A 27,953-nucleotide genomic window follows, 5' to 3' on the forward strand; every position below is an offset into this window, starting at 1 on the left:
GGAGCTTGGCTGTTCACAGAGACGTGTTGCACTTCACTCATTTGTTTCTGCTCACTGGTGAATTTGCTGTAAAGGTACGTGTTTCCACTTGTCTTTAATATGAAAAGTTCTCATCATTTAAATTCAGCCGTTTGCTGCTTCTTGGGAACCACTTCTTTAATTCTTCACGTTTGTGGTTCAGCGACAAAAGACCTGATGTTATTAGTGCTCCAGGGACACGAAGGAGAAAAATAATTATTGCTAATGTGATTTTGTAACTTGTCAGGTTTTGCAGACCTGTAGCATTTACAGAAAAAAGCTTTATTTCAAAGTACCAAACATAGGAAAGGCACAGGGATTTTCACCTGCGACAAATACTATCCATTGTACAGGCTACTGGAGGGTAAGGGTTTTGTCTGTCCGGAAGACTTTCGTGTCTCTAATCACACCGTGAGCACCCATTCTTTCATCTCACAAAAAAACAAGAAAGTGCAAGCAGATAACTTTGTTTTCAGCTGAGAAACTACCTACAAAATAGTAAGGAAAAAACAGAGGCAATTCTGTTCTGTGCCTCCAAATCTTTTTTTCTCTGTTTATTATTTTGGCTGTAAACTTTGTGGGGCAGGAAGTGTGTGTGTGTGTTTACCTGACACCACTAACCTGTCTTGTCTGCTCTGACTGGATGCCAAAGACTAAACCTTTAAAGCTATTTCTTACATTTTACAAAGAAGAAAAGTTTTGGATGACCTTTAAGCAACATTATCAGTTTCTTTCTAAAATCTGTATCCAAGTAAAAAAATGCAATAGAAGCATTATTTATAAGATGCTGATAAAAACAAAGAAAATCTTAGAACTGGGATTGTAATTAGGATCATATAATAAAGAGACCAAAGGCTGAAATATATGCTGTACTTTTAGCTATTCATTTTCCATTACTTAGTATCTATACTAAGCAGCCGTCTTAGCATAATAATAACAAAATAGCCATAAAACCAATAAAGTTCAAATAGTCTGTCATTAGAATCCTCGTTTTACTACACTGTATGCAGTCTTACAGATGCTTTCTCTGAAGATAAAGAGTATATTTTTGTCTTGAACAGCTGTACATATTTTCTTAAAGAAGCTAGAAGACAGTTAGCTAGGAAAAAAAAATCAACTTTTATAGCAGAGTCTCTAAGATTGAAGTATCCGGATATTGAGTAATATCAGTCATATGATTTTTATCTTGTCTGCTGTTCGCTGAGAATGTACAATCATTAGGACAAAAATGAAGAGAAGTATCTTCGCACTTCAGGATCATTCATAGACTTCCAAATATATTTGTCTTGGTTTCAGTGCTGATAGTAAAAACCCAACGAGAAGAGATAAATGTGTCTAAGTGAATAAAGACTTTGGAAATAGCCAGAGCAGAGATATCTCCAGAAAATCTTTGTCACATTTTCCACCGAGCCTTGTACATGCTAGAACAAGATTAACTGAGTTACTCAGAGTTACCTGAACATTTTATACCAATGATCCAACAAAAAAACTGCCTTTCTTACTGAGTGAGAGCTTTCTGAAATAAGCATCTCATCACTGCACTGGAACACAGCTTTAAAAAATTCTCGTAGCTATGATGTATTTGAATTCTTTTCTTCAGACAGAGAACAAGAGGAATTTGGGAGAATTTTAGCACATTCATTATGAAGACCCTAAAATTCACTGCTTAAGAATGGTCAGTGTTTAATAGTCTGTTTCTCATGGAAATAAGGGGGTAAAAATCTCTTAGAAACCCAAATCCCACTGTTTGCAAAGTCAACAACCAAGTTGCTTTCAAAACAAATTCTCTCCCAGTAACCAAATTGACAGCAAAAGCACACCTGAACTCATTAGCAATGCTAATCAGTATAAAGTTAAAAAAAACCTCCAGATAAATGCCATTCAGCTAAAACCTCCACTTTTCTTTAAAAGTTGCACATAAGACAGCCTTTTTCTATTGCCACTCATGTTTTTTTAAAACTGTCTCTCAGTGCTCCATACATTTGAGTTTCCCCTACCTTATCTAAAGGTTTATCTTCCTTCCTCCTTGTATTTGGCATACTTCAAATTTTCCACATATCAACCTGAAAAGTTATGCCCCTGACTGGCTGTGAACAACAATGGTCCTTTAAGGTGGAGACAAAAGCTTTGCTTAGCCAATCCTCTATAACCGGCGTAACTCAGGGTGAATGGGCAGCTACGAAAGAATCACACCCCACAGTATGGTCTTTGGGTGCTGACTCACAAACCCAGTGGCTGGCAGAGCGATGGCTGAACCAGCCTCTTCCCTCAGCTGCGTGCCCCTCTCAACAAGAACACACGACCAGGGATGGAGGGAGGAGAGGGCACCCCTGTACCATGAGGGCTCTGAAGCAGCTTTCCCACAACCACAGTGGGAAAGCAGAGAGGACTAGAACACCACAGCAGCACTAAATTTGGACTGTGCAGGCTTCTGTCTTCACACAGATGAAGCTGCACCCTCTAGTGATCGCCACAATGGTGATACATCATTTGCTTAGAAGTAATGCTAGTGTTCTGGGGCTGAGGGACCCTGGTCATGGTCCAACCCCCACTAAGGAGTTAAATATTGGAGAACAGGAGCAAATGGGATATAGACCAGAAACAACACAAGGACCAAAGTTGCCTGCTGAAAGCATGCTATCTTCAGTCTGATGATAAGGAAGTCTAAAGCATTCATTGTGGCAAAGCTGCTGTATCAAACTTCAGCAAAATGCTTCAGGTCTCTTGATGTTGCCTGGAGTGGTGGATGTGACTTACTTCTGTTGCTGTTCTGTATTTACTTCCCCTATATGTTAACTTCTTAACTCAATTCAGCAAGATTGGGCTGGTTTTTGTGATCCCTGCACACAAATCTCATCATTCCGGTTTGCAGATCCACTAGTGCTGAGCTTTGCACACTAAAGTATGCCAGCATGGTGATAGAGCTGCAAACTATGGCAGACTTCAGACTATAGCTAATTTGAAGAGAATGGAGCTGTCAAAATGCAGAAATCCATTTCTCCCACTCACGTTATCTGAGATTACAGATAAACTCACCAAAAAAAGAGAGTGAACTATGGTTAGAGATCCAGGTCTTTTTGATATTAACAGGATTTATACATGCGTGCCCAAAGGCAGAAGTGGCCATAGCTGATTTTCCTTCTGTAGTGTTCCTACTTTGGCAGAAGGGAGTATGCTGCAGGCATACTTTCTGGTACTTGTACCCCTGTGTCTCTGGAGGTGCTCTGTCTCTTTGCCACGGCTATGTGATTTCCTATCAGCTGTCTGACTGACTGAAAGAATGCTGCTCTGAAGTGTCGCAGGGTACAAAAGAAGGGCACCAGGTTCACCTCCGGAAGGGTGATGTGAGCCCCCTGCCCACACACATGGAGCAAAGCAGTAACCCAAGCCACTTTCCTGATGTGAAGGGCAAACTGCAGATGTGGGCAGGCCAGTAAACTGGGAGTGTTCATCAGGTCCCCTGAGAATTTTTAGAAAAAGCAGCTGTGAAGACTTCATAAGTCAAAGGTGGGACCTGATCCTTAAACAAGTAGGAAGACACAAATATTGCAGTATATGTCACTAGGTTTCGTCTCCAGTCTGCATATACTTCTCATCTCCTTCTCTAGCAGTCTTTTGCTATAGCAAGCTATGTTCTACATTATATTCTACAGTATATTTGTCTTCTGCTTAGATTATAAGCTTGTGGAGGCAAAGCCTGTCCCTACGCTTGCACAGCTTTTGCACATGGATTATCACCAAAGCCTCCTGTCATCAGTATGACACAGACAGCATGGCCATATCTGCAAAGCCATGCTCCAAGTCCTACCTGCTAGACCAGGGCAAACAGCACACCAAGCAAACAACTGGATGAAGAGGCATAAAAAGTGATAGCAATAACCACACAGGTTAGATCTTCAGCTGGAGTGAACGTTCACAATGCCATCTATGTCAGCAGAGTAATGACAGTTTATAGTAGATGAGGTCTTACAGATCTATTAGCAGAGATGAGAGATTTGCTTACTGGTAACCTGCTTACCAACCATGATGGCATTGCCACATCATTTTTCTGGCTTCTTTTTCCAGAGGGACAGGTCTGTGAAAGGCTTGTTTCCCTAGCTGTGAAGTCATGAGACAAGAAAGAAATCTCTGTGGTGTGTGTTCCCTTAAGTATTACAACAGGAAAACTTTGCTGTCGGACACAGGATACACTGCAAGACAAATTTTAGGCCTTGTAAATGTACAGCTTGAGCTCCATGCTGAACTTCAGCCAATGAATCTTACAACCAGTCTAGTGTCATCAGGTTATTTATTATAATGTTCTCATCTCAGTCTGTGATATCTGAGCTCAAGGATGGATTTCTTATTTACTTCTTTACATTGAGTCTTCTATATCAAACCCTCCAGACACTGTGTTCATATTCTGGAGAGCCCCTCCACATGCAGAATCCTGCTTTAACTGCTTAAGATCAGATCACAGATGCCTGTTCTCCTTGGCATGACCCAGAAAGATTTGCCATGCCCAGTCTTTTCAGTGCTGGGCACTGCAAACACCCAAACCAATTTTCCCAGAGTAAACAGCACAGCAGAAGGCAAAAGGTTTGTGGCCTAAAGGTGTCACTAAAGATGACCAGGAAATGTTTGCTTTGTGGAAAATTCTCTCTCTACACACACATGGATATATACATATATAGGCATACATATATATTCACCTATATAGACAAACAGAGATAGACATTTATTAGCATCTTGTCAGAGAAGTAAAATACTTGTTCCTCTGCATAATCATGTTCTGTATGCTGCCCTGTCCTACCCATTACTATGGGACAATCCTACAAGGAGCCTCCACCACTTTCTTCCTCATTCCCCCATTTTTACTTGGTACAAAAGGATCAACAACTATTTTCATTGGACATTTCGGATGTGTTCACCTATTAGGATCAAGATAGTTGTGTTTGTTTATTTCTTCTCCTTTGCTTGGGCAAGGGTCTTTTATTTTTCTTCTGGTTAATGCCAAAATTTCCAAGTTGTAAGAATCTGGGACTACCCCTTATGGGCAGATAGACAAGAAAAAGCAGTTGTCTTCTCACAAGCCTTCATTCTGTGTGGAGATTTACAATACGTAACAAAGTCAAGCAGAGAAGAAGATGGGCTAGTCGTTCACAAGAAAAGGGCAGCAGTTTAAAACTTAAGAACTCTCTAAATGGCTCTAATATTTTTTTCCCCCCCCTCGGTGAGTTGCAAGTTCATTTTCAAAGCAATACTATTCCAACGTGCTTAAAGCAGTCATATTGAATCAGACGTGAATGCAACTCATGAATGGCTGGGATATTGTTCCCAGCAGCGTTAATTTATAACATAAGTATTTTTTTTAAAACAGCATGTACAGGCATGTTGCATAAGACAAGTATGTGCTCTCACCTTCCACTTACATCATTCCTCTGAGAAACTGTTTTTTTCTTATTAGGACTCCCTTATAGCCAAGAAATTCCAGCCAGCTGTCTCACAAAAAGGGCATTTCCCAGAAACAGAAAGAAGTAGAAGTAACAAAATGGAGTCAGTTTTGTGTAGGTGTTTCCTGCAACGTTATGGAAACATTAGTCTTTTTTTGAAAAGTAAGACGACAGCAATTTGTTTTGTTCCACAATAGATGTAGTCTACAAATCGACATTTGAATCATGATTACAGCTCATAAATGTGCAGTATGAGAGATCTGGAATTTCATTCTGCTACACTTTGCATCGTGTATCACTATAGGCAGGTTTACTGTATAAGTACTTTCCACAGCACATTTGCATCTATTTTTAGAAAAGGTTTATGTGGAACATATTAATGAGGTTTGACTTAGGATAAATGGGCTCTGGTCAAACAACTTTAAAAAAAAAATACCAAAGAAAAGTTTGACCAGAATCAAACAACTTCAAATTTTGGACTATTTTAAATCTAGGTAAAATAAGGATCCAAACAGTATAAACTATCTAGGTTTTATAAGATTTTAAACGAAAATCCCAGATAAAACTCTCATAACTTTGGTGTATACTTGACTCAGGCAGGAATCGTTATTTATTATTTGTTTTGAAATCCTTTTCTGTCTTGAGAAATTAAACCTCTCTTTTTCCTTCTTTCCTTCCTTCCATACTTCCTTCCTTCCCAGCAGCAGCATTTCTCCCGCTTGTTTTCCTTAGCAGCATGATGTTCTTTTCCAGACCTCACAGCCGCTCATTTCCTCTTCTGTTACTCCTGTCCTGACATCCTGCCATGAGCCTCTGCTGCCTGCTGCAGACAATTGTCTCATACAATGCAACACAGTGCTTTATGTTCTGAAGCCGTTGCAAAAGTGATGGTACACAAATTCAAAGCTGACAAGATTAACTTAAATTAAAACATTTTTCAAAATTAATAAAGCTGGTTGAAAGATAAAATTTCCGTTTCACAGAAAAATTGGGAAAGACAGAAGGAAGAAGTGAAATTCCCATCTAGAATTAAAGAATTGTGACATTTTTAATGAAAGAAAGAAAGCAAAACACAGAACACGTGCATGCACACAGGAGAAATCTGCTTGGGAATGGGTAGCACAGATCAGGGATTTTGAACGAGGCATCCTCCTTCTTAAGCAAGTGCTGGGGGGACAAGCTATAGTGAGTTAGGCCAGACAGAGCAAGACTGAATCTAGGTCTCCTCCTCTGTGCAAGATCAGAAAAGACATGTTAAAAATCTTTCCTGTTAAATTCCCTAAATCATTGGTGAAAAATCTACCAGTTCCTCTAGAAATTTTCCATTCTGATAGTAATTTTAATAGCAGAAGAAAATTTGCCTCCTCCAACATTTTGTAAAACATGTCCTGCACAGCTGTAGTAACACATGAACGTAAGGTACCAGAAAGTGTGATCCATAAGCTGTTTTACCACTGGCCAGACAGGAAAAGGTCTCCGATCTTGTGCCAGGCTGCAGAGCCACCCTGTGACAACCCAACAGCATATGACTGCTCAGTCTGTGAAGGATGTCTGGGTTTTGTTAGCTTCGGGTACAACAATTCTTTGAAGGAACTGTGGCATATACTAAGGGAATCTGTCTCTCTAAATTCTCGCCATGATTTTTTTGTCAGCTTTGACATTATGGAAAGAGCAGATAGACATATCTTCTTGGTAAATACCAATGGTGAAAACCCATGTATGCAGAGTGAAAAACAAATTGTCTGCACCAGATTCCAGCAAGACTGTGACATCTGTTGCTAACAAAGGGATGATGATAAATTAACACACAGTTTAATTTCAGAGCACTGGCAAAGCATGAAAAGGCAAAAATAAACTCGTGATCTGTTATGGTTTAGTCTGAATAAATGCCAGGTGCCCACCAAAGCCGCTCTATGACTCCCCCTCCTAAAGCTGGACAGGTGAGAGCAAATATGATGAAAGGCTCGAGGGTCAAGATAAGGACAGGAAGAGATCACTCACCAGTTACTGTCACGGACAAAACAGATTGAACTTGGGGAGAAAAAAAAAAGATTAATTTATTACCAATCAAATCAGAGTAGGATAAAGAGAAATAAACCCAGATCTTAAAAATACCTTCCCCCGACTCCTCCTTTCTTCCTGGGCTCAACTTCACTCCTGATTTTCTCTCCCTCCTCCCCCCAAGTGACACAGGGGTGCGGGGAATGGGGGTTACAGTCAGTTCATCACACCTTGTCTCTGCTGCTCCTTCCTCTTCAGGGGGAGTACTCCTCACGCCCTTCTCCTGCTCCAGCACGAGATCCCTCTCACGGGAGACAGTTCTCCACAAACTTCTCCAACGTGAGTCCTTCCCATGGGCTGCAGCTCTTCACGAACTGCCCCAGCATGGGTCTTTCCCATGGGCTGCAGTTATTCAGGAGCAGGCTGCTCCAGCGTGGGTCCCCCTCGGGGTCACAAGTCCTGCCATCAAACCTGCTCCTGTGTGGCCTCCTCTCTCCATGGGTGCACAGGTCCTGGCAGGAGCCTGCTCCAGCGTGGGGTCCCCACGGGGTCACAGCCTTCTTGAGGCACTCATCTGCTCTGGTGTGGTGTCTTCCAAGGGCTGCAGGCGGATATCTGCTCCACCATGGACCTCCATGGGCTGCAGGGGGACAGGCTGCCTCACCACAGTCTTCTCCATGGGCTGCAAGGGAATCTCTGCTCCAGCACCTCGTGAAGCACCTCCTCCCTCTCCTTCTTCACTGACGTTGGTGTCTGCAGAGTTGTTTCTCTCACATAGTCTCACTCCTCTCTCTCGCTGCGGGTTTTTTTCCCCTTCTTAAATGTGTTATCACAGAGATGCTATCACCGTTGCTAATGGGCTCAGCCTTGGCCAGTACCAGGTCCATCTTACAGCCAGCTGGCCCTGGGTCTATCAGACACGGGGGAAGCTTCTTGCAGCTTCTCACAGAAGCCACCCCCTTGTAGGCCCCCTGCTACAAAAACCTTGCCACACAAACTCACCGCATAATCCAAATACTGACTGTTGTAAATTGGCACTGTAAACCACACCACTTCTCAGCTGGAGAACTGTCCTGAACCTTTCCAGACCTCTCAGTATTCAAATCGCATGCATGTTTGTACTATTTAGTTAATCACCAAGTCCCTGTCGGCTCATATTTGAATTCTTAGTTCTTCCAAAAGAACTATAGTGTATTCCCACTTAAAAATTGTTGTCATTAGAGTTCCCCTGGGTTTTCAACAGAAAAACAGACTACATTTGGATGTATATCAAACGTTATCTGCTGTGGCTATCGAGGTAATTGCAACACAGTCTGAAGTTCGCTACAGTTACTCACACACACACACCCATTTCCAATATGTAAATCTGGTTTTGAGCTTTCTTCTGATATACAGACTGTGGTGGCTTTTAACAACAATATCTGAAAACTGACCTCTTTTCAATTGCAAATGCTTCAGGTACTGCCTAAGTCAGGAGCAGAGATACGAACAGAACACAAAATGACTGTCCCACCTGCTCAAGCAACAGCTTAGCAGGACATGTTTTACTTAGGCAAAATGGCTTTCTGAACTTTGTCATTTAAGAAGTGAAGCACACTCCAGACTAGACTTCCCCTTGAGAGGGGAACTCGCCAGCACTTGCACTGCCGCATTCTGCTTTTAGGAGTTCTTAAAAGAGTATGAAATTAAAAAAAAAAACCCCAAAAAACACCAAGCCACTGATTCTTTTAGTAAAGACAACCTGCCATTTAGACAACGACTATCATGTCATGCTTCTGTTGCCTTCCATGACACAGGTCAGTGATGCTGGGGAATCACTAACTGGGATGGTCCATGAGAAAATCCTTTCAGGAGGTTGAAATCTGAGTTTATAGTTTAAAGTAGATTTTGGGACATGTCTACAGCTGTTGCCATAGGTTCTAAATTCAGCTGAGACTGTCTTAAGAAGCCCATGTGGTAGAGATGCTAATTTGAGCAACCTGGATAAATATTGTCTCCTCTGAGTTCTACCTACTTGAATTTAAAGCTGTACTTCCACTTGAGCATTACATAGTTAATGATACTTTCTAGCCTATTCTGTTGTCAGAGCCCAATGTGCTGTTTAAAAACTGCACCATTACTCCGTGGAGCCATCTGTATATCCCTTTGGTGTAAAGCATTAAGAGAAAACAAGGTACTATTACTAATTTATAGAGAGGACAGATTCTGCCTGCAATGCACTCTGCACTAAGAAGTCCTCTGCTTGCACGGAGCCATCAGCATGTGGGTCAGGCAGCAGAAAAAGTAGTAGTGACTGAAACATTTCCAGCTGCTGGTGAGGATGACAACTTGTATTGGCGAGTATGTTTTGCAGACATAATACATTGGTTTAGAACATCTTTTATGTTGTTGCAAAATGCAGCAGAGCCTTAATCAACTCCATAGTAAAACAATCAGTTACCTGTGTGATAAGAAACAAGGAAAGCAGCAGCTGTCAAAGAAACAGCTACTAGACTTTGGGACAGCAACCTGTCAGCCACACGTATTACAAGCTTCCAACCTTTGCTATTGGAAGCAAGCTTTTCTCAAAAGCCATAGTTGTGAAAGCCAGTGGTCAAAATGTGCAGGAAATGCTGCGTTACTGCAAATACCTTTGACAACGGTGTGAACACGATAGCGACTGGACGCACTGGAGATTGCAAATTTCTGCCTTTTCTCTAAATGGCTGCTACAGTGTTCTCAAGGTGCTAGAAGAAAAATGCTTTCAGGGCGCAGAGCCAGTTCATCTGAAAGGCAAATATCTCCATCAAGTATTTAATGCACAAAGGGAGCAACACTGACAAGTACTATTCGGCCATTAGACCTTCACATTTTGCCTAGTCATGAGAACTTAGAGCTGCTACACAGGGACAAGAGCCGTATTTCAGTAGCTAAGAGAAAGGAGTGACTAAATTGAACTGAAAGAGGCCTGGCAGGACCAACAACAGGTGGGATGCAACAAACAGCAAAGCTTTAGAGGACATCCACGTGCATATCATAGAGTGGTTTGGGTTGGAAGGGACCTTAAAGATCATCAAGCTCCAAACCCCTCTGCCATGGGCAGGGACACCTTCCACTAGACGAGGTTGCTCAAAGCCCTATCCAACCCAGCCTTGAACACTTCCAGGGAGGGGGCATCCACAACTTCTGTGGGCAACCTGTGCCAGTGCCTTACCACCTTCATAGTAAAGAACTTCTTTCTTCTATCTAACCTAAATCTACCCTCTTTCATCTTGAAGCCATTACCCCTTGTTCTATCACTACACACACTTGTAAGAAGTCCCTCTCTGGCTTTCTCGGAGGCCCCCTTCAGGTACTCGAAGGTACTGGGAAGACTAACGCCTCCCCGAAACCTTCTCTTCTACACACTGAACAACCCAAACTGTCTCAGCCTTTCTTCATAGGAGAGGTGTTCCAGTCCTCTGAGCATTTTTGTGGCCCTCCTCTGGACCTGCTCCAACAGGACCATGTATTTCCTGTGCTGAAGGCTCCAGAGGTAGACACAGCACTCCAGGTGGCGTCTCTCCAGAGCAGAGCAGAGGGGAAGAATCATCTCCCTCAACCTGCTGGCCACACTGTTTTTCTGGAACCCAGAATATGGTTGGCCTTCTGGGCTGCGAGTGCACATTGTTGGGTCATAGTGAACTTCTCATCAACTAATACCTCCAAGCCCTTCTCCTCAGGGCTGCTCCCATTCCATTCTCCACCCAGCCTATATTTGTGCTTGGGATTGCTTCGACCCATGTGGAGGCCCTTGCACTCGGCCTTGCTGAACTTCATGAGGCCATAGGGTTCATATCAGGTTCGTATCAGTGAGGGAGCCTTAAATGGAGGACTGTGCACCACTAAAGATCTCTTCAAGGTGAACAAAGGAGCATCATTTGCTGTATCTTCTTGGGAAATAAAAGTGCTTCAGGACTTAGTTTTTCCCTGTTATTATTCCACTTCTGTTACTGTATTAATATCACCCCGTGCTTTCTGCAGGATATTCCCATTGTTCTTTATAATGAAGATACCAAGCAGTTTATGTCCTTGGCATGCTTCATCAGTGCTCTCCTATCTTTCATACTGAGATCAGCCCTGTACCTATTTAATTAGCTGGACTCCAAGACCAGCTCTGAGAACCTACTCTAGGAACATTTCCTCCAGCCTACCTCTCAAAAGCTGTCATCAGCCATTTGAAAATTCACGGGGGGGTTTTCCAGCTTAGCTGTTTTCCCCATGGTATTTGCTGTAGTTCTGATCCGAGTTTCAAGAAAGGTTGTTTTCTAAAGCAGGAAATTCTGACTTTAACAAGGAAATATAATCTAGCTGCACAAGCTACTCTTGATAAAATCACTAGCATTTTATTTCTTTATCACTGGACACAGGTTACTGTAGCTCACTGGTCTCAGGGTATAGTCTGCCACTTGATAAATGCATTGTGCTGTTTGATACCATCAGAGTTGCCATTTCACATGACAGCAATGGCTATTAAATGGGTCTCAAAACGTTAGTGCATTAAGCTCTTTGAATTTTGCAATGATGATGGGGTACAGCAATCCCTTGTCTACAACAGAGAATTCCCACGGATCCTGCAGTGCTTAGAGGAGGGGATACAACTTCATTTCACCCTACTCCAAGTTTATAGTCTCCCATTTCTCCTCCTACTTCAGTTAAACTGCGCTCGTTTTGATCATTCAGCTCTGCAGACAGACACCATGAGTGCTGCAGGGGGGTTAAGGGAGATTCACGTTTCCAGCCCTGGGGCAAGGCTTAGGCTTTCCCAGCAGTCAGTGCCACCCAACAGGGAGCCCTGTGTGGTTCCTGGTGCCAAAACATGTTGCTTTCACTCCAAGCAATGCTTTTGCTGCTTCTCTCCCTGTACAAATGTGCATGTAAGCGCACTCCCATCCATCGCTATCTGCAAGACAGTGCAATGGGGGAGATATTATCAAGCTAGGCACAGGAATAAATTATGTTAATAGACAATCACTTTCTCAGCAACAGATCCAACGCTGAGTGCAAATTCTACAAAGATGAAAAGTGTGAGCAAAACATTATCTGATCATTACTTCTGTTGGCAGGAAGTCTTTTAGCTAATGATAGAAACTAGAGAGCTTTGTGTGTGCTTTTGTCTAAGCAAACAAGACCATGTGCAGGGTTTTTTTCACCCATACTACAAACCAAGTGTACTTACCTTCTTTACTTATTGCTACTTAGCAATAAACAGGGCCCCAGACAGCCCTGTCTCCCTCAGGCACCTTTCCCTTCCCCTCCACCTCTGTGACCTGAAAATTTGCAAGGGCCCTTGACCTACTTCTGCCATCTTCTCTCCATTTTCCTGAGCAACTCCTCTGTCTGTGTCTTTGAGAAAGGGAGCCACTCCACCTGAAAGCTGGGCTGAGTGGAAGTCCTAAACCAGTGTATCTGGGGATGTGTCCTACCCTGACATTATTTAAAATGCCTGCCTAGTAAAGTAGCAGCACTCCTGCTTATGTTATTGTTGTAAGGGAGTGCTTGCCCTCAAAAGCACCAAAGAAATTGAGAAAAGGAAAGGAAAAGCTTGATGCCACTTGCAAAGTTTGACCCTCTGCCCCTTACCTCACCAAGAATGAAATACAGATCATTTTGGACCAAATACCAAGATCAAGTAAACAAAACCCAAAAGAACATGTCGGGCACAGCAGCACATTGACCCTAAGCTCAACAATATGCTCAGAGTTTTTTGAAGCAAATGCTGTCAACAAAGTCCAAGATACCAATGTGTGACACTAGGGCGATCTAATATCATATACATGGGAAAACACAGAACAACGATAAGAGAGTGTCAAAAGTGTGATAAACACATATATAGACATGACAGGGCTCACCCTATGTCAGAAAGGCCAGAAATACTCTGTGGGTCTCCTAGGCCAAACCTGAACTCTAGGCATGGGCTGAGTCTTGGATCATGACCATCAGCCATGGTTCCCATGGGAAAGTTCTCAAGTAAGAACTCATTTGGGTGACTGTTCTTCACTTCTGCAGTGCTTTTGAAGTCCCACTCCTGCTACAGGCTCCTAGATTTCTTTCACTCCTGACCCTAACCCTAACCTAAATGCAAGTTGTTGGCTGAGCTTTTGACAATGAGCACTCATGGGTAACCTTACCTGTTGTCATTTGGGGAATGCCAAAAAGAACAGAACAAAATATGCTGCCAGCCTTGCAGAGTGAGTTTGCGTCCAGTTTTCTCCTGTTTGAATATTTTCTTTCTCAGTTGTCAAACATTTTGAGCAAACACACTACAATACACACAGAAAAAGTACAGATTCAGCTGTGACTTGAGTGCATTGTGTAATAGAATGTGCCTTGCTGTGAGAGAATTGGAAAGTTATCACCTTTGTTCAAGGCGACACAAGGCTACTTAGGACTCCTCACACCAGGTCCTGGATCAAAGTCACATTAAAACCAAGTGGACAGGAGTGGGAGTTACATGAAGATTAAGCCCCTGGAGAATTAAAGAAAATTAAAGAGACTTGAGAACAGCAGCAAGTAATTCAGTATTCATGAGGAGAGAGAAGAAGTTGTGAGACCGACATTATAAACCTTGCAATTGACGACATTTTCCAAAGATGGAAGAATCAGATTCATGTCCCTGCTTCAACAATTATTTAACTATTTCTACTCATTTGAAAAAGCTTCATCAAGAGAAACAGACTGAATCAACATTATTTGATAGCCTTGTGGCCTCTTACTATACAGGTGTATGGCTTACGTAAGTTCCAGATAGAACAAATTGGCTTATTCTTGATGAACACTTAGATTTAAGAGCATCATATACTTCATTCCTTCATAGAAATATACCATGTTGAGAAAGCTGGAGAAAGAAGATAACTCAGTAAATCAGAATAGCTTGAACTTTCTCAGAGGTGTTTGAAGAGCAGAAATTGAAGTGTGTGTTGGGAGAGGGAGAAAGCCAGTGATCTTGTGTGTTTCAGAGTAGTTTGATAGTTTTTGAACTCATCTCCTTTCTCTGCTTGTGAACAACAATAGTAAAAGTTGCTGAGTGAGTACAGGATGTTCTTCTACTCTGTTTACTAACCCATCATGCACAAAAGGGAAGGGGAAAGCTGCACAGCATTAACATAATAGAAATCTCCAGGAAAACAAAACATTAAAGCAGTTATTCAGTTCTAAATTTAACTTAAGGAATTGTTGCTGTGAGCACATCACTATGTACAGGTCTTGTATGTATCAAATTTTCAGTTCTTGATGGCCCCACAGTTACAGACCTCATTTGCTTTTATTGCCAAGCTCTTTCAAGTCTTAGCAGAAGGTTTATTGGTAAAAAAAACAGCTGAGGGATTTAACTTCATGTTTCATTCCTTTTTCCAAACTGCACCTTGCTATGATATGCCTCAAAACAACCTTATAACAGTATTCAAGGGATTTGACATTTTCCATTATTTATTAGCTTATACCCCTCCCTCTTTAATTTAATGAAGCTTTGACGCAGCCTTTCTCTGCAAGAGGAATGTTCTCAACCAGTGTATCACCAATTGCAGTGCTTTTCTGGGATGCTTTCTGAAATCCAGGATCTATGAAAGGTTCCCATGCAAGAGGAATTACACAGCTCCAAAGAACAGCTAAGTGAGCTAACACATGCAACAAAATCACAAGTAAATCTTTATGGCACTTTTTTTTAAGAAGTGCCCAGTAAGTGTGCCCAAGCTCTCCATCTAGCCCTTGTGCTCACCACTGACTGGGAGTAAATCATGCAGTCTTATAACAGCTCATCTGGGAAATTTTCACAGGAAAAAGATTTGAGAGACTGAATCCACTCACTTTTGTAAATTACTCTCAGAAAAATTACTGCTAATGAACAATAAAATAATACATGGCATTTATAAATGTTACAATAGGAATGACAGATTGTCAGAGCTGTATGGCTTTATATTTGAGACTAAAGGTGTGTTTTCTCTCCTCCATACTTCAGAGAAGGAAGAGGAAATATTTCTACAAGGAAAGGGGTTAATTTAAAAAGCTATTTCTTGCTGAACATCTCTAGCTTATGTTGCCTTTGAGATAGTTACAAAAGACTAAAATATGGATGGGCTTTAAGTCAACTTTGAGGAATACAAGTTCCCAGGAATGAGGAAGGAGTTATGAACACGCAGATTTTTAAAAGGTCAGGAAGTCAGCAAAAATTAGGAGGTAGTTTTGGGTTTTTTCCCCTGTTATTTTACCCATAGATAATACCTTTTTTCAGAAGAAACATGAAACAATAAAAAAAACCCCTTTGCCTCTAGCTCATCTGCTTTAGCTCTTGCCAAGGTACCACAGAGCTTTACACAGCATTGCTATTCTCCCAAAAGACAAGAAGCAGGAATTTTCCTTAAAAATAGCACTAAGCCAAGGTCCAATACTCTAAGCACTACACCAGACTCTTATTCACTTCAAATATGGACCCAAGCTTCCTTTATTCTAATTGTCAAATACTTCAAAATCTAAAACTGTTTCTTCTGTAAGAAAACAGCAGCTTCTCTTTTTGAGCTCTTAGAACCTGGACTGTTTTAAGAGACTAATTCCCAGGAGATTCTTTTCCTTATCTTCCTATGCTATAATTCTGCATTTCATTTTATAGCTTTAATGCTCTATTTTACAGTCCCTGTAATGCTCTATTAAGCCCAAAGATTTGCCAGTTTCACAGTGGAGTTATTCCCCCCCACCTCAAATCTTAGTGCTAACATCAAGGGGCAAAGGAATCTCTCCAGGATCTGAGGGCGCTTCAGAAACTCCACAGTATCTTACTTCTTTCCAGAAGACCTCTCAGAGGTCTTATATCATATACCAACCCCATGCAGACATCCCAGACAGCCTGCACTTTCCCCAAAGACCCACATTCAAGTACCCAAATTGCCTCCCAAACACCTGGCTTCTGCTTTCCCTCAAAATCACAGATTTTTTTTGTTTTAATCTCCTCTACACACACTGAATACATTCCCTCAGGTTTGCTGTTGAAAAGAGAAGCAAAACTCCCCATTGCTATGCCAGACCAACTTGTCAACGAACGTAGATTTCTACTTTAATTTCCTGTGCCTGCCTTCTGCTTCATTGACTTAGTGTCTCTACTGAATTCTTACAGGTGTGTGTGTCTCTCTCCCTGGGCTTTTATTTCTTTTCTAGCCACCTAAAGAGCCCATCAAAGCAATCTAAAGATTAGAAAGGTAAATGGAACAGTACATACATGCTGAAACATGGCTCCGACAGCCCAGTGGATCACATGGCAGCCCAGATGCAGAAGACTAACTTGATGCATTTCAGTTGCCGGCACTGGGCTCTCAGCTCTTGGCTTCATGGGCTGTGCTCTCCTGGCACTCAGGCTGCCTTCTGTCCTCTGCTGAAAACCCTATTAATACAAAAAAAACTTTTCTCTGGTTCCTTCTGTGATTTGGATGAGACAATTTTTTGTCCCAATATGTAAGGAAAAAAAAAAAAAGACTTAAAGACTTTAGGAAAAGCCAGTTCCCACAGTGCTTTCAACAAAACATCCATAGTTCCCTGAGGGCACCTCAGTGAGCTAGGAAACCCCAGCGAGCTAGGGCACTTGCTGCTGAAAATTAGGATAATCCAGGTTGGAAGGGACCTTGGAAGGTCTCTACTCCAATCTCTTGCTCAAAGCTGGATCAGCTATGAAATCAGACTATACTACTCTGGGCTTTATCCAGTTGGGTCTTTAAAACTTCTGAGGTTGACAAGGTTGAAATTGAATGATTTAGTGGCAGTAGAAACTTGAAGATCCTGTTATTTTAATCCTGAACAGCCTCTAATGTTAAAAATAATTATTTCTTACTTCAAATTAAATAGAATTATTGTACTAAAACTACTCTTTCAGAACTGCAGCAAAATCAAGCTTTGGTGACATTTGCAACATTTTGGCGGGCATTGGTAGTAGAAAAGTTTCTAAAATATTGACAGTATCAAGTCAGAGGTCAAACATGGAGACAATAAAGTTAACACATTCAAGATTTCCACTTGAAAAATAGTAGGTTATGCGAAGTGTTTCATTGCACTTGATCGGGCTTGTGCTCTTTCCACGCCTTTCTTTAGCTGATTGCAATAGACAGTATTGGGATTGAGCGGTTTCATCTCCCACCCAGAGGGGAAAATTAATAGCCTCTTCTCACCTTAGTCTCATTGCTATTGAAATAACTACTTTGACAGAACAACTTTTTTCGATTTGTCCTGACATAATTGATGTAAATGCCTTTAATGACAACCGCAGAGCAATGGCTGTCCTTCCATGGTGGGCTTCAAGTTTACCCTCCAAAGGGTCTCTAAAAATTCTACTTTTGAGAGGTAACTCCTCCTTTTCTTTATTCCCTTAATTTTCTGAACAAATTAGGGATTTGATTTGCATTCAGAATAACTTCTTCTCTTGCAAGGTTATTTTTGTCCCAGTCAAGTTCCTCAGTCTCGTTCAACATGAAGCCTCATGAACTGTGAGGGCAGCTGTGGGGTGGAAAGCAACAGTGAAGGGTAAATGGACAACAGGAAACATTTAAGCTAACATTGCCACAAAAAGTGTTCACTGATCTACAACCTCAACCACACTAAAGCCCATTAAAGATTCATTATATAAAGATGGGAAATTAAAAATTAAAGTCATGGGGTCGGTAAAAGCAGAATATTTTAGGAATGCTACTGACACTTCCTCTCCCTCTCCAAAATGACGAGTGCCTTCTCAGTAGAACAGAATTAAAAGGACATTCTGAATAACTTTCAGAGCATCTTGCAGAGATACCACAAGAGCCACATAATGTTACCTTTTCATATTCAGACAGACAAAGATACAAATCAAACCCCTTCTAAGGCCAAAGGGAGGGGTGCAAGCAGTCCCACTGGGCTTGGATTAGATGGAAACAAGAGACTCAGTAAACTGCATATAGATGACAAAAATGTGTTTTTTGCAGTAGTAAAAGTTGAAAGAAGAGTGGGTTGAAACAGAAGCTTTGAAAATAAGCCTGATGGAGAATATGTAGAATTTATAAGGAGGATGTCTTGCCTGTATTTTTGTTGATGCTAAATTCTGAAAACAAGAGTCCATCACAGAAGATGACCTCCATCTTCCAGCACAACTTTGGGTTCTTGTTGAGCAATGCCTCTGCTTATGCTGTCCCATCACATGTGCTTCAGGCCTGCTAGACCTGTAGGTGTGGAGCTAAAGGAGAAAATGCGGATTGAGATTGTGATATTATAATTTCTTACTAAATAAAAATACCTCCTTTTCCTCGCAAAGATATTGTCCTGGAACCAAATCCTCCAAAGCTGTTAAAATGGAATCTACCTCTCCTTAGCCAGCAAATACCTGTCAGATGGTCACAAATGAGGCAGTTTAGGGGGAATTCTACAGCCTCTTCACAACTTACTGAGTCAATCAGGTTTGCACTCCAAGCTCCTGAGAAAGCAGAAGCAGTGCTTAGGTAGAGTCAGTAGGACACAGGTTTCCTTGCACGTGTGGCACTGCAGAGGACCACCCTTACCTACGGCAGCTTTTGAACTCCTGCTGTTTCCCATTTCAGTCACAGCAGATCTATCAGGCTGATACCTTTTTTTCTGCTTACGTCTCTGACAGCTCTTCTGTTGCATTTACCATAGCTTTTACACTAGCATGAAGAATCAAGGCTGCCAGACTAATAGGGACTACTAGGGGACAAGTGGCTGCCCAAGCTGGGCTCAGAGATAGTCAGGAGGACAAACCCATACCAAAAATACATAGCACCAAAGCAGGCCTGGCTCTACACAGGAACAGAGATTTAGAGGAGAGGCTATGGCAGGCCTTTGGTGTTTTGCTGTTTATTTCTGTAGCTGACCTGCCCTCTGAAAAAGTACCATGTCGAAGTGAGCCAGTGCCCCTCACAGTTTGCAGCCACTCACTCAAAACCATGTTTGTCCTCCCTGCTTTTCCACTCCTCCGTGCCATCGACACCCAGCTGTATACGAAGCTGTATGTATGTACAGCAATCCAGCTGCATGTATCTGATAATACTTTTGGCCGCTGGCAGCACTTAAAACAAACCAGCTAATTATAAAATACTGTTAAAAATGGTACAGTCTGGGTGTCATACCAATCCTTCACAAGGCCCATCTTTTGTTAAGAAATCCCTGAAATAAATGGAAAACTAACCCGCTTTCCAGGCAACCTTCATCATGAATGATCATATATCACAGAAATGCCTCATTTGGAGTAGAAGACTAGTGGGGCATTGGGCCTGTTCTCTCTTTTGTGCTTGCAGATTAGACTGTACAGGTTAACATCATGACTATGTACCTACACTTTCTAATACTCCACCATTTGCTCCAGCAAACCACGTTATAGAGTTTAACATCATAAAAGCCAGAACATTTATTTGTTATAGGCTCCACCACAGAAGTCTGAACGCATAGAAAGAGAGGGACAGACTTCTGCTGCCTTAGCAACTGCTCCAAGCATGCACATGAACACCAGAGATGTGCCAAACAACAGGCACAGCACTGGAACAGACTGCCCAGAAGGGTTGTCTCCTTGTCTGGAGATATTCAAAATCTGCCTGGACGAGGTCCTGTGCAACCTGGTCTAGGTGATTCTGCTTTGGCCTTAGATGATCCCCAGAGGTCCCTTCCAACCCCTGCCTTTCTGTGATTCTATGAAAAGTAATTTATTTTAAAGTATTCTATGGCTTTCATTTCTGAAATAAAATAATCTACAAGAGATTAATTGTAGGAAAAATATCATAAATCAGTAGGCAGATTTTGAGCTGCTATTTGCTGTAAATTAATTCTTGTTTATTGTTTTTCTATTAGTCATATAATGAGGGAAAGGCATACAAATTGCCAACATAGTCTTTATGACCACTCTCTGAATTAGATTAATATCTTATTAAATATATGCGTACATCCAACTTCAAAGCATAAAATAATGCACTTGCAATTCTTTCTGCTGGTTCACAGCCCGCTACTGGCAGAAGAAACAGCTTTTGCTAACTGCATCTCCCAACAGATCTTCTCTGTTCTCAGATAACGTTTTGTTGATCATCCATTAGTATTTCACTTCCTATGTGTTTTTACAGCATAAAGTGCCAGTATACACAGAAAACGAGACTTGAAACTGCTGTTTGCAATTTGTTAGTGACATGTCTCACAGCCACAAAAGTTGGGCTTTGAGATGTTTAAGTTTTTATGAATACCAGCACTTTGATGCCAGGCTTTGCTATAGGGAGATTAATTACAGAAAGGTATGGCTGTCTGAGGTATTACTTAAAAACTCAGAACATGAAAGGCATCAAAAACATCGCAATAAAAATGAGTTGCCGTTAATAGGGGACATAGGAGGTAACTTAAAATGTTTCTACAAATATATCAAAAGTAAGAGGGTAATGGAGGAAAGTCTAGGCCTGTTTCCAAAATGAAAAAGGAACCATAACTCAGAGAATAATGAAAAGTTTAATGATGACTCTGCGTTAGTCCTCTCAGAAATGAAGATTTTGATCTGATATTTATGATGATTGATTTGAACAATTGGGTTGATATGAATTGGGAAAGAACAAATTAGAGAATATATGGAGATATGAAAAGTGGTAGGGTCATGTATAACCGACCCTTGAATGGTTCAGGAATTAGGAGAGGAAATCTTTGCTATCAGTTTTTATGTCTGTGAAACCAAGGAGAATGGGGAGATTGCAGAAGCCCAAAGAGGGCAAAGCACAATATCTATCTTTAAAAGGCACAGATAGCAGGACCCAGGGATTTACAAACTTGTCAATCATCTCATTTAAATACCTGGAAAGCATGACAGCAAAATATTATTTAAGCAGTGTATCTACATATGGAGAACAATAAAGAATAACAAAGTGATAAGGAACTGCCAATATAAACTTGTCAGGAATAAAGTTGTGTCAAATGAATTCAGTCTGGCCTAATGGATAAAGAGGAAGAGATTGATCAGGCATATCTGGGACCCAATGAGGGTCTTGGTATTGTCCTATATTAGAATCATAGAATCATAGAAAGTTTTGGGTTGGAAGGGACCCCTAAAGGTCATCTAGTCCAACCCCCCCGCAGAGAGCAGGGACACCACTAACTAGATTAGGTTGCTCAGAGCCCTGTCCAACCTGGTCTTGAATGTTTCCAGGGATGGGGCCTCCACTACCTCTCTGGGCAACCCGTTCCAGTGTTTCACCACCCTCATTGTAAAGAATTTCTTCCTTATATCCAGCCTAAACCTACCCTGTTTTAGTTTAAAACCATTACCCCTCGTCCTGTCACTGCTGTCTCTACTAAATAGATTGTCCCCATCTTTCCTATAGGCTCCCTTGAAGTACTGAAAGGCTGCAATCAGGTCTCCCCGCAGCCTTCTCTTCTCCAGGCTGAACAAGCCCAACTCTCTCAGCCTGTCCTCATAGGAGAGGTGCTCCAGCCCTCGGATCATTTTTGTAGCCCTCCTTTGGACCTGCTCCAACAGTTCCATGTCCTTCTTGTGCTGAGGGCTCCAGAGCTGAACGCAGTACTCCAGGTGAGGTCTCACCAGAGCAGAGTAGAGGGGCAGAATCACCTCCCTCGACCTGCTGGCCACGCTTCTCCTGATGCAGCCCAGGACACGGTTGGCCCTCTGGGCTGCCAGCGCACATTGCCGGCTCATGTCCAGCCTTTTGTCTATCAGTACCCCCAAGTCCCTCTCAGCAGAGCTGCTCTCGATCCTTTCATGTCCCAGCCTGTATTGATACCGGGGATTACCCCGACCCAGGTGTAGGACCTTGCACTCGGCCGTGTTGAACCTCATGAGGTTCACACAGGCCCACCTCTCCAGCTTGTCCAGGTCCCTCTGGATGGCATCCCATCCTTCTGGTGTCTCGACTGTACCACTCAGCTTGGTGTCATCTGCAAACTTGCTGAGGGTACACTTGATGTCGCTGTCCATGTCATTGATGAATATATTGAACAGCACCGGTCCCCCTACGGACCCCTGAGGGACTCCACTCGTCACTGGTCTCCATCTGGACATTGAGCCGTTGACCACTACCCTTTGGCTGCGACCATCCAACCAATTCCTTATCCACCGAATGGTCCACACATCAAATCCATGGCTCTCCAATTTAGAGAGAAGGATGTTGTGGGGGACCGTGTCAAAGGCTTTACAAAAATCCAAATAGATGACATCCATAGGTTTTCCCTTGTCCACCCTTGTTGTTACACCATCACAGAAAGCCACTAGGTTGGTGAGGCAGGACTTGCCCTTGGTGAAGCCATGCTGGCTGTCTCGAATCACCTCCCTGGCCTCCATGTGCCTTAGCATATCTTCTAGGAGGATCTGTTCCATGATCTTCCCAGGCACAGAGGTGCTGAAACATGAGCAAATAAAGTGGCAGAAAAACGCACTCTAGGTGCAGGTGCTCTGCTATGCCTGGAAGAGCTCAGACAAAAATAAGACTTCCAACCAGAACTTTTATAACCTACAGCAGCTGCTTGCACCTGGAAGATGAAAAGAGGACATAAATCAGAATATTGGCAATGTTGCATAGCACGCACTGCAGATGGCATTTGTTTTCCAGACAGAACAACTAAAACCACATCCACTAGATATAAAAGCTCCGGTGTCACCAAAAGCAGATGTTGCTGGATGGGTGTCTACAACATGTAATGCTGTATAATAAAGAGGGTCCACCAACCCATTCCGCAGATGCTGGTTAAAACATTCAGAAATCAAAAGGACACACGTGTCTCAAGACTGAGGTGGTTCTAGCAATGATAAAGTTAATGGAGAGGCAGGATAAAGCATGGAGATGTGTTCCTGCAGTTAGATATGGGCTTGAAAAGTTGAGGTTTTGAGAGGATGAACTTGGAGAATAAGTATATTTTTGTTGTTACCCAGTTTATGTAAACACCGTCCTTTGCTCAAATTACGAAGGATTGGAAATGTGTGTTGCTGACATTTTGGTTTATGCTTATTAATCTATTTCAGGTTTCCTTGTCTTCCAAGGTTCTCAGTCCTACTTGCCCATTTTATTCTGTTGACCTGTCCTGCCTGACACCCCTGTTATAAATTTTACAGTATAGAGTTTCCTTTGTTAATGCCTTTACTGTACTTACTAAAATGTGGTCTTCGTCTTTGCTTTTGGGTCTCAAGCACTACAGTGCTTGATTAAAACTAAGTACACAAAATATGACCACAATTTTTCAGTAATTCTGCATCCAACAGACAAATCTCTATGTGCATATTGAGCACTGACACCTATCAACCAACAAATCCAGTAACCAGAGCACAAATGAGAACCTCACCCATTCAGGAATTACAAATGTGTCCGCTTTTTACTGATAAGTTACCAGCTGAATCAGACAAATATCTTAATTAAAATTACATCTGAAAAGCTTCCAATCAAACCGTAATATAAACAGTGGTATTTTAAAGACCAGAAAAAAAGACAAAAAGTGTTTCTGTTACCCAGTTCAGAGAATTGCATATACAGATCTGCGAAGCCAGTCTTGCATTTGAATAATATCTCAGCATTCATTATCTGAGAGCACAACAATAAAAACCACAGTTAACTTTTTAATGGTATTGAGTGGATGCTGGACGCTAAGCTTCTGTTTGCTTTCAGTAGCATCGAAGTGCGTATCTGACATTTATGCATGTAAATAGCTCCCTGTAAGACTCCAAGCTGTTCTGACCCATAGAATATTTGCAGTACAGCACCTGGTTTTTGGGCTGTGCTCTTCCACCTGAATTGGCTCCCTGCAGCCTGACTGCAGGCAGGTCCTGCCTTACACGATGGTCACCACCTTTGCCAAACTGCCAACCCACCCACTGCAGACCTATTTAAACAAGTTCCCTCACAAAAGTTGTACCATTTATCTCTTCTGCTCCTTGCTCACAGAAAGAGAATGTAACACAGAGACAGAAATGCACAGGTGATTCCAGTGAGAAGTTGAGAAAGGCACACTGCTTGCAAACACTGGTCCTTGCTCCTGCAGCTTTCTCAGTGCAAACTACAGCTGCAAGCTGAATGACAATCATAACTTTGGGGAAAAAACGTGGTGTTGTCTGGGAAGGCAGCACCACTGAATTCCACCTGATTCTTGGTTTACACAAGAGAGTGTAAAATGTGGAGGGACATGCCACAGAACTAGCAGCTTAACAGTGAGCGACACGGGACTCACAAGGTACATCTGTCCTTTAGGAAACTATGGCTATCAATACGTGGAGAAGAGAAAGTAACGATGAACCTCCACAAAGAATTAGAAGAGACTTGCTGCAGCTTGGTTCTAGTGAATCAAGGCTGGTAAAGCTTCTCTTGAGTTGACCTGATGGTTACAGTGTCTGCTCTTGCCTTATCGCCTCAGTTTTACCCACTTAGAACTGGTCTACGCAGTCCACAGAAGTTTAGTCTGTGAAACTCTCTGCAAGCATGCAGGATGTCTACGAGAAAGCAACCCAGAGAACTGTAAGCCTGTTCAAAGCCACACTTTTTAGGGCAATAGGAAAAGCAGAGCTAACTTTTCCTACTGTGTCTTTTGCAGCAATGAGCTAGATGTAGCAATCTCATGTCATCTTTTTCTTTTCTTTGCACAGAAATGGTTTCCATCACAACTGAAAATGTTACACAATTTTACAACATCATGGGCACCCAAGAGCACACGCTCAGTCCGGCAAATTTCCACAATAATTCGGGAGTGCATCAGCTGAATCAATATGAGTGTATTAATTCAGACATATGGAAATGGCTACAGGATTTTCAGCCCGTATTCCTCTGGTTTATATTTATTCTGGGAGCAATAGAGAATTCCTTTGTCCTCATCATTCTGTGTTTCCACAAGAGTCGCTGCACAGTGGCCGAAATTTACCTAGCAAATATGGCACTTGCTGACTTAATGTTAGTCTGTGCTTTACCTTTCTGGGCCATTAATATTTCCAATAATTATCAATGGCCTTTTGGCCTGTTCCTCTGTAAAGCTGTTAACATAATGAGTTATATGAACTTTTATTCTAGCATTTATTTTCTGACACTCGTGAGCATCGACCGCTATCTGGCCTTAGTGAAAACCATGTCTCTGGGACGGATGCGACGAACTGTCTGTGCCAAATGGAATAGCTGTGTAGTCTGGACATGTGCGTTGCTCATATGTTCACCTACAATTGTGTTCAGAAGTTTAAAGTTTTATAAAGAATACAACATTACAGCATGTGGTCTTATTTACCCAGCCAGCTACTGGGAGCCTGTAAACAACTGCTTGCTGAACATTGTGGGCTTTGTGATCCCACTCTGTGTAATTACCTATTGCACCATGCAAATCGTCAAAGCCTTAAAAAGGAGTGAGCTACAAAAAATGAAGTTAGTCCAGACAGAGAGGAGAGCCACCATGCTGGTCCTTGCTGTGCTCTTGCTGTTCATCATATGCTGGCTTCCATTCCAGGTCAGCACGTTCATTGATACAATCCGCTACCTAGCACCCAGTTTCAAATGCCTGGAAGAAATCAACGACATAGTGACCCAGGTAGCTACATACTGTGCCTTTAGCAACAGCTGCCTGAACCCAGTCCTGTATGTAATTGTTGGGAAGCACTTCCAGAAGAAGGCTGTGGAATTCTACAAGGACTCATTCCCAAAGAGGTGCAGAAAATCACAGTCTGTGCAGATGGAAAACTCCCTGGACACTTTAAGAACTTCCATTTCAAGTGAATACCCAAGGAAAAAGTCTGTTTTTCCATTACCACGATAGCACAATTTGTTCATTACAGGAAAAAAGCCTTCTAACATATCAGTCTCCACTAATATCCATCTGTTACTGGTCCACACAATAAATGTGTGGTAGTATTCATCATCTGTGGGAAACTAACTGTTTGATCTTGATGCCAAGTCCACACACAGACCTGTGTCTAATGTTGCTGGACATTTTTCCTGACTGAATCCTACTTTGTAGCATTTGTACATTTTCATGGCTGAATAATATTTGATGCATGTATAATTTGAAATGTTTGCATTTCTAAGGTGTACATACAGTTCTTTGAAGAGAGCACCAGTATAGAAGCTATTGTCAGCATTGTGCATCTACTTATGGTACCCACACAGATCGTTAGACTAGGTTTTTGACAGGAGGTGCTTGTATTCAAGCAAGTTCTGGTAAATCAATCCATAGGACTACTATTAAAATGGATTTTTAGGTGTGACTATCCTCTGGGCTTTTATTTTTTCTGTTCAGTCATCCAAATCTGTTTTGAGTTTTTGATTGACAAGCTGTTCCTTTTTGCAACTGTTTGCCACTCCTAGTTGGAAGTTTGCATCAGCCTGTATGTACAGAAAGTAGCTCAAAAAAGATAAAGCAGTAGTGGAAGGAAGGCTGCAGCCAGCTGTATGAAATTAGCTGAGTTTTCTTTGTAGCAGGAGATTCTTCACCCCTTCTGCATTGGGGTACAAACAGTCACTCCTTTTGAGTGACAGAATGTTATTTACATTCATAACCACACTTCAGCTCAGAGACTTAGTTATTAATATTCACTAAGTGTAATTGATATTTGTAATGTTATTTAATGGAATAAAAAAGCTCAGCACAACTGGTATGATCTCAGGAGTAGAAGAAACTGGGAATACGAAAGAGGCTATCATCTAACTGCCTTAGAAAGCTAACTGAAGCTAATAGGAGTCTTGAAAACTCAGAGTATTCAAGAATAGCCTTTTCAGACTCTAATAGAACCTACATTTTATTTGTGGAATTAATCTAAGTGATTTTAACACAATCTAGCTTTTCCCCACTTGGACAGGGTTTATGATCTAATTTGAGTTTACACAGAAGATAGATAGACTCATAGTTTGCTGAAGTGTCAGTATGCTCTTTTACCTCTATGAACTTTGATTGAAAACCGAGTTGGAGATGACCTAAAACCTTCTGAAACTAACAGAGCCTTTGTTCTTTTCAAAGCACTTAAGGTTACAGTCTTCAAACCACCAAGGGAAATGGAGTTTGGTGACGTAAATCGACTCCAACTGCAACTGTGTGGTCCTTATCTATCAGAGCTTGAATGAAGCAATAAAGTTCCATTTAACATAGGAAATATGTATTAAACTTTAAAATAATTAAACCCAAAAATGTTCTGGAAGTGTGCAGATGTGCGATAAAACCTATGGGACTTACACCACTGCAGATGGTTTATAGACGATTTCCATAGGTTTTCTTTAATAATCCAGTATAATCCTATGTCATAAATACTTCTATTGTTCATTCTTTATATTGTCCAAGACACCTATGATGAAACACAGCAAGGCTTTCTGTTGTCTCCAGTGCTATCGGTACTGTCTCATTCATGAGCATGCTTTTCACGCAACCATTAAATAAAAGGAACTCCATGCAGAGGTTGTTGAGGCTATGGAAGAGATTTTGAGTATTTGGTATTGAGAAGTAAAATATATACATGTTATTATATTAATATGACATTAATTTAAATCGTGTAAATATATAGACATGTTATTTTGCTATGTAGTAAACATGTACAAC

At 41.7% G+C, this 27,953-nt stretch overlaps 1 protein-coding gene across 1 annotated transcript; it reads left to right on the forward strand.

The window, feature by feature from the left end:
* BDKRB2 (bradykinin receptor B2) lies at nucleotides 1-27,881 on the forward strand. Its single transcript, XM_009936818.2, has 2 exons — nucleotides 1-74; nucleotides 25,036-27,881. The coding sequence occupies exon 2, from the start codon at nucleotides 25,038-25,040 to the stop codon at nucleotides 26,181-26,183; it is 1,146 nt and encodes a 381-aa protein (XP_009935120.1). The 5' UTR covers nucleotides 1-74; nucleotides 25,036-25,037; the 3' UTR covers nucleotides 26,184-27,881.
* The last annotated feature ends 72 nt before the right edge of the window (nucleotides 27,882-27,953 follow it).

Source organism: Opisthocomus hoazin, chromosome 7 (genome assembly GCF_030867145.1).
Source record: "Opisthocomus hoazin isolate bOpiHoa1 chromosome 7, bOpiHoa1.hap1, whole genome shotgun sequence".
NCBI lineage: Eukaryota > Metazoa > Chordata > Aves > Opisthocomiformes > Opisthocomidae > Opisthocomus > Opisthocomus hoazin.

What these genes read in the sequence shown, in the direction of transcription:
- BDKRB2 (XM_009936818.2), top strand. Translation starts at nt 25,038, where the DNA reads ATGGTTTCCATCACAACTGAAAATGTTACACAATTTTACAACATCATG.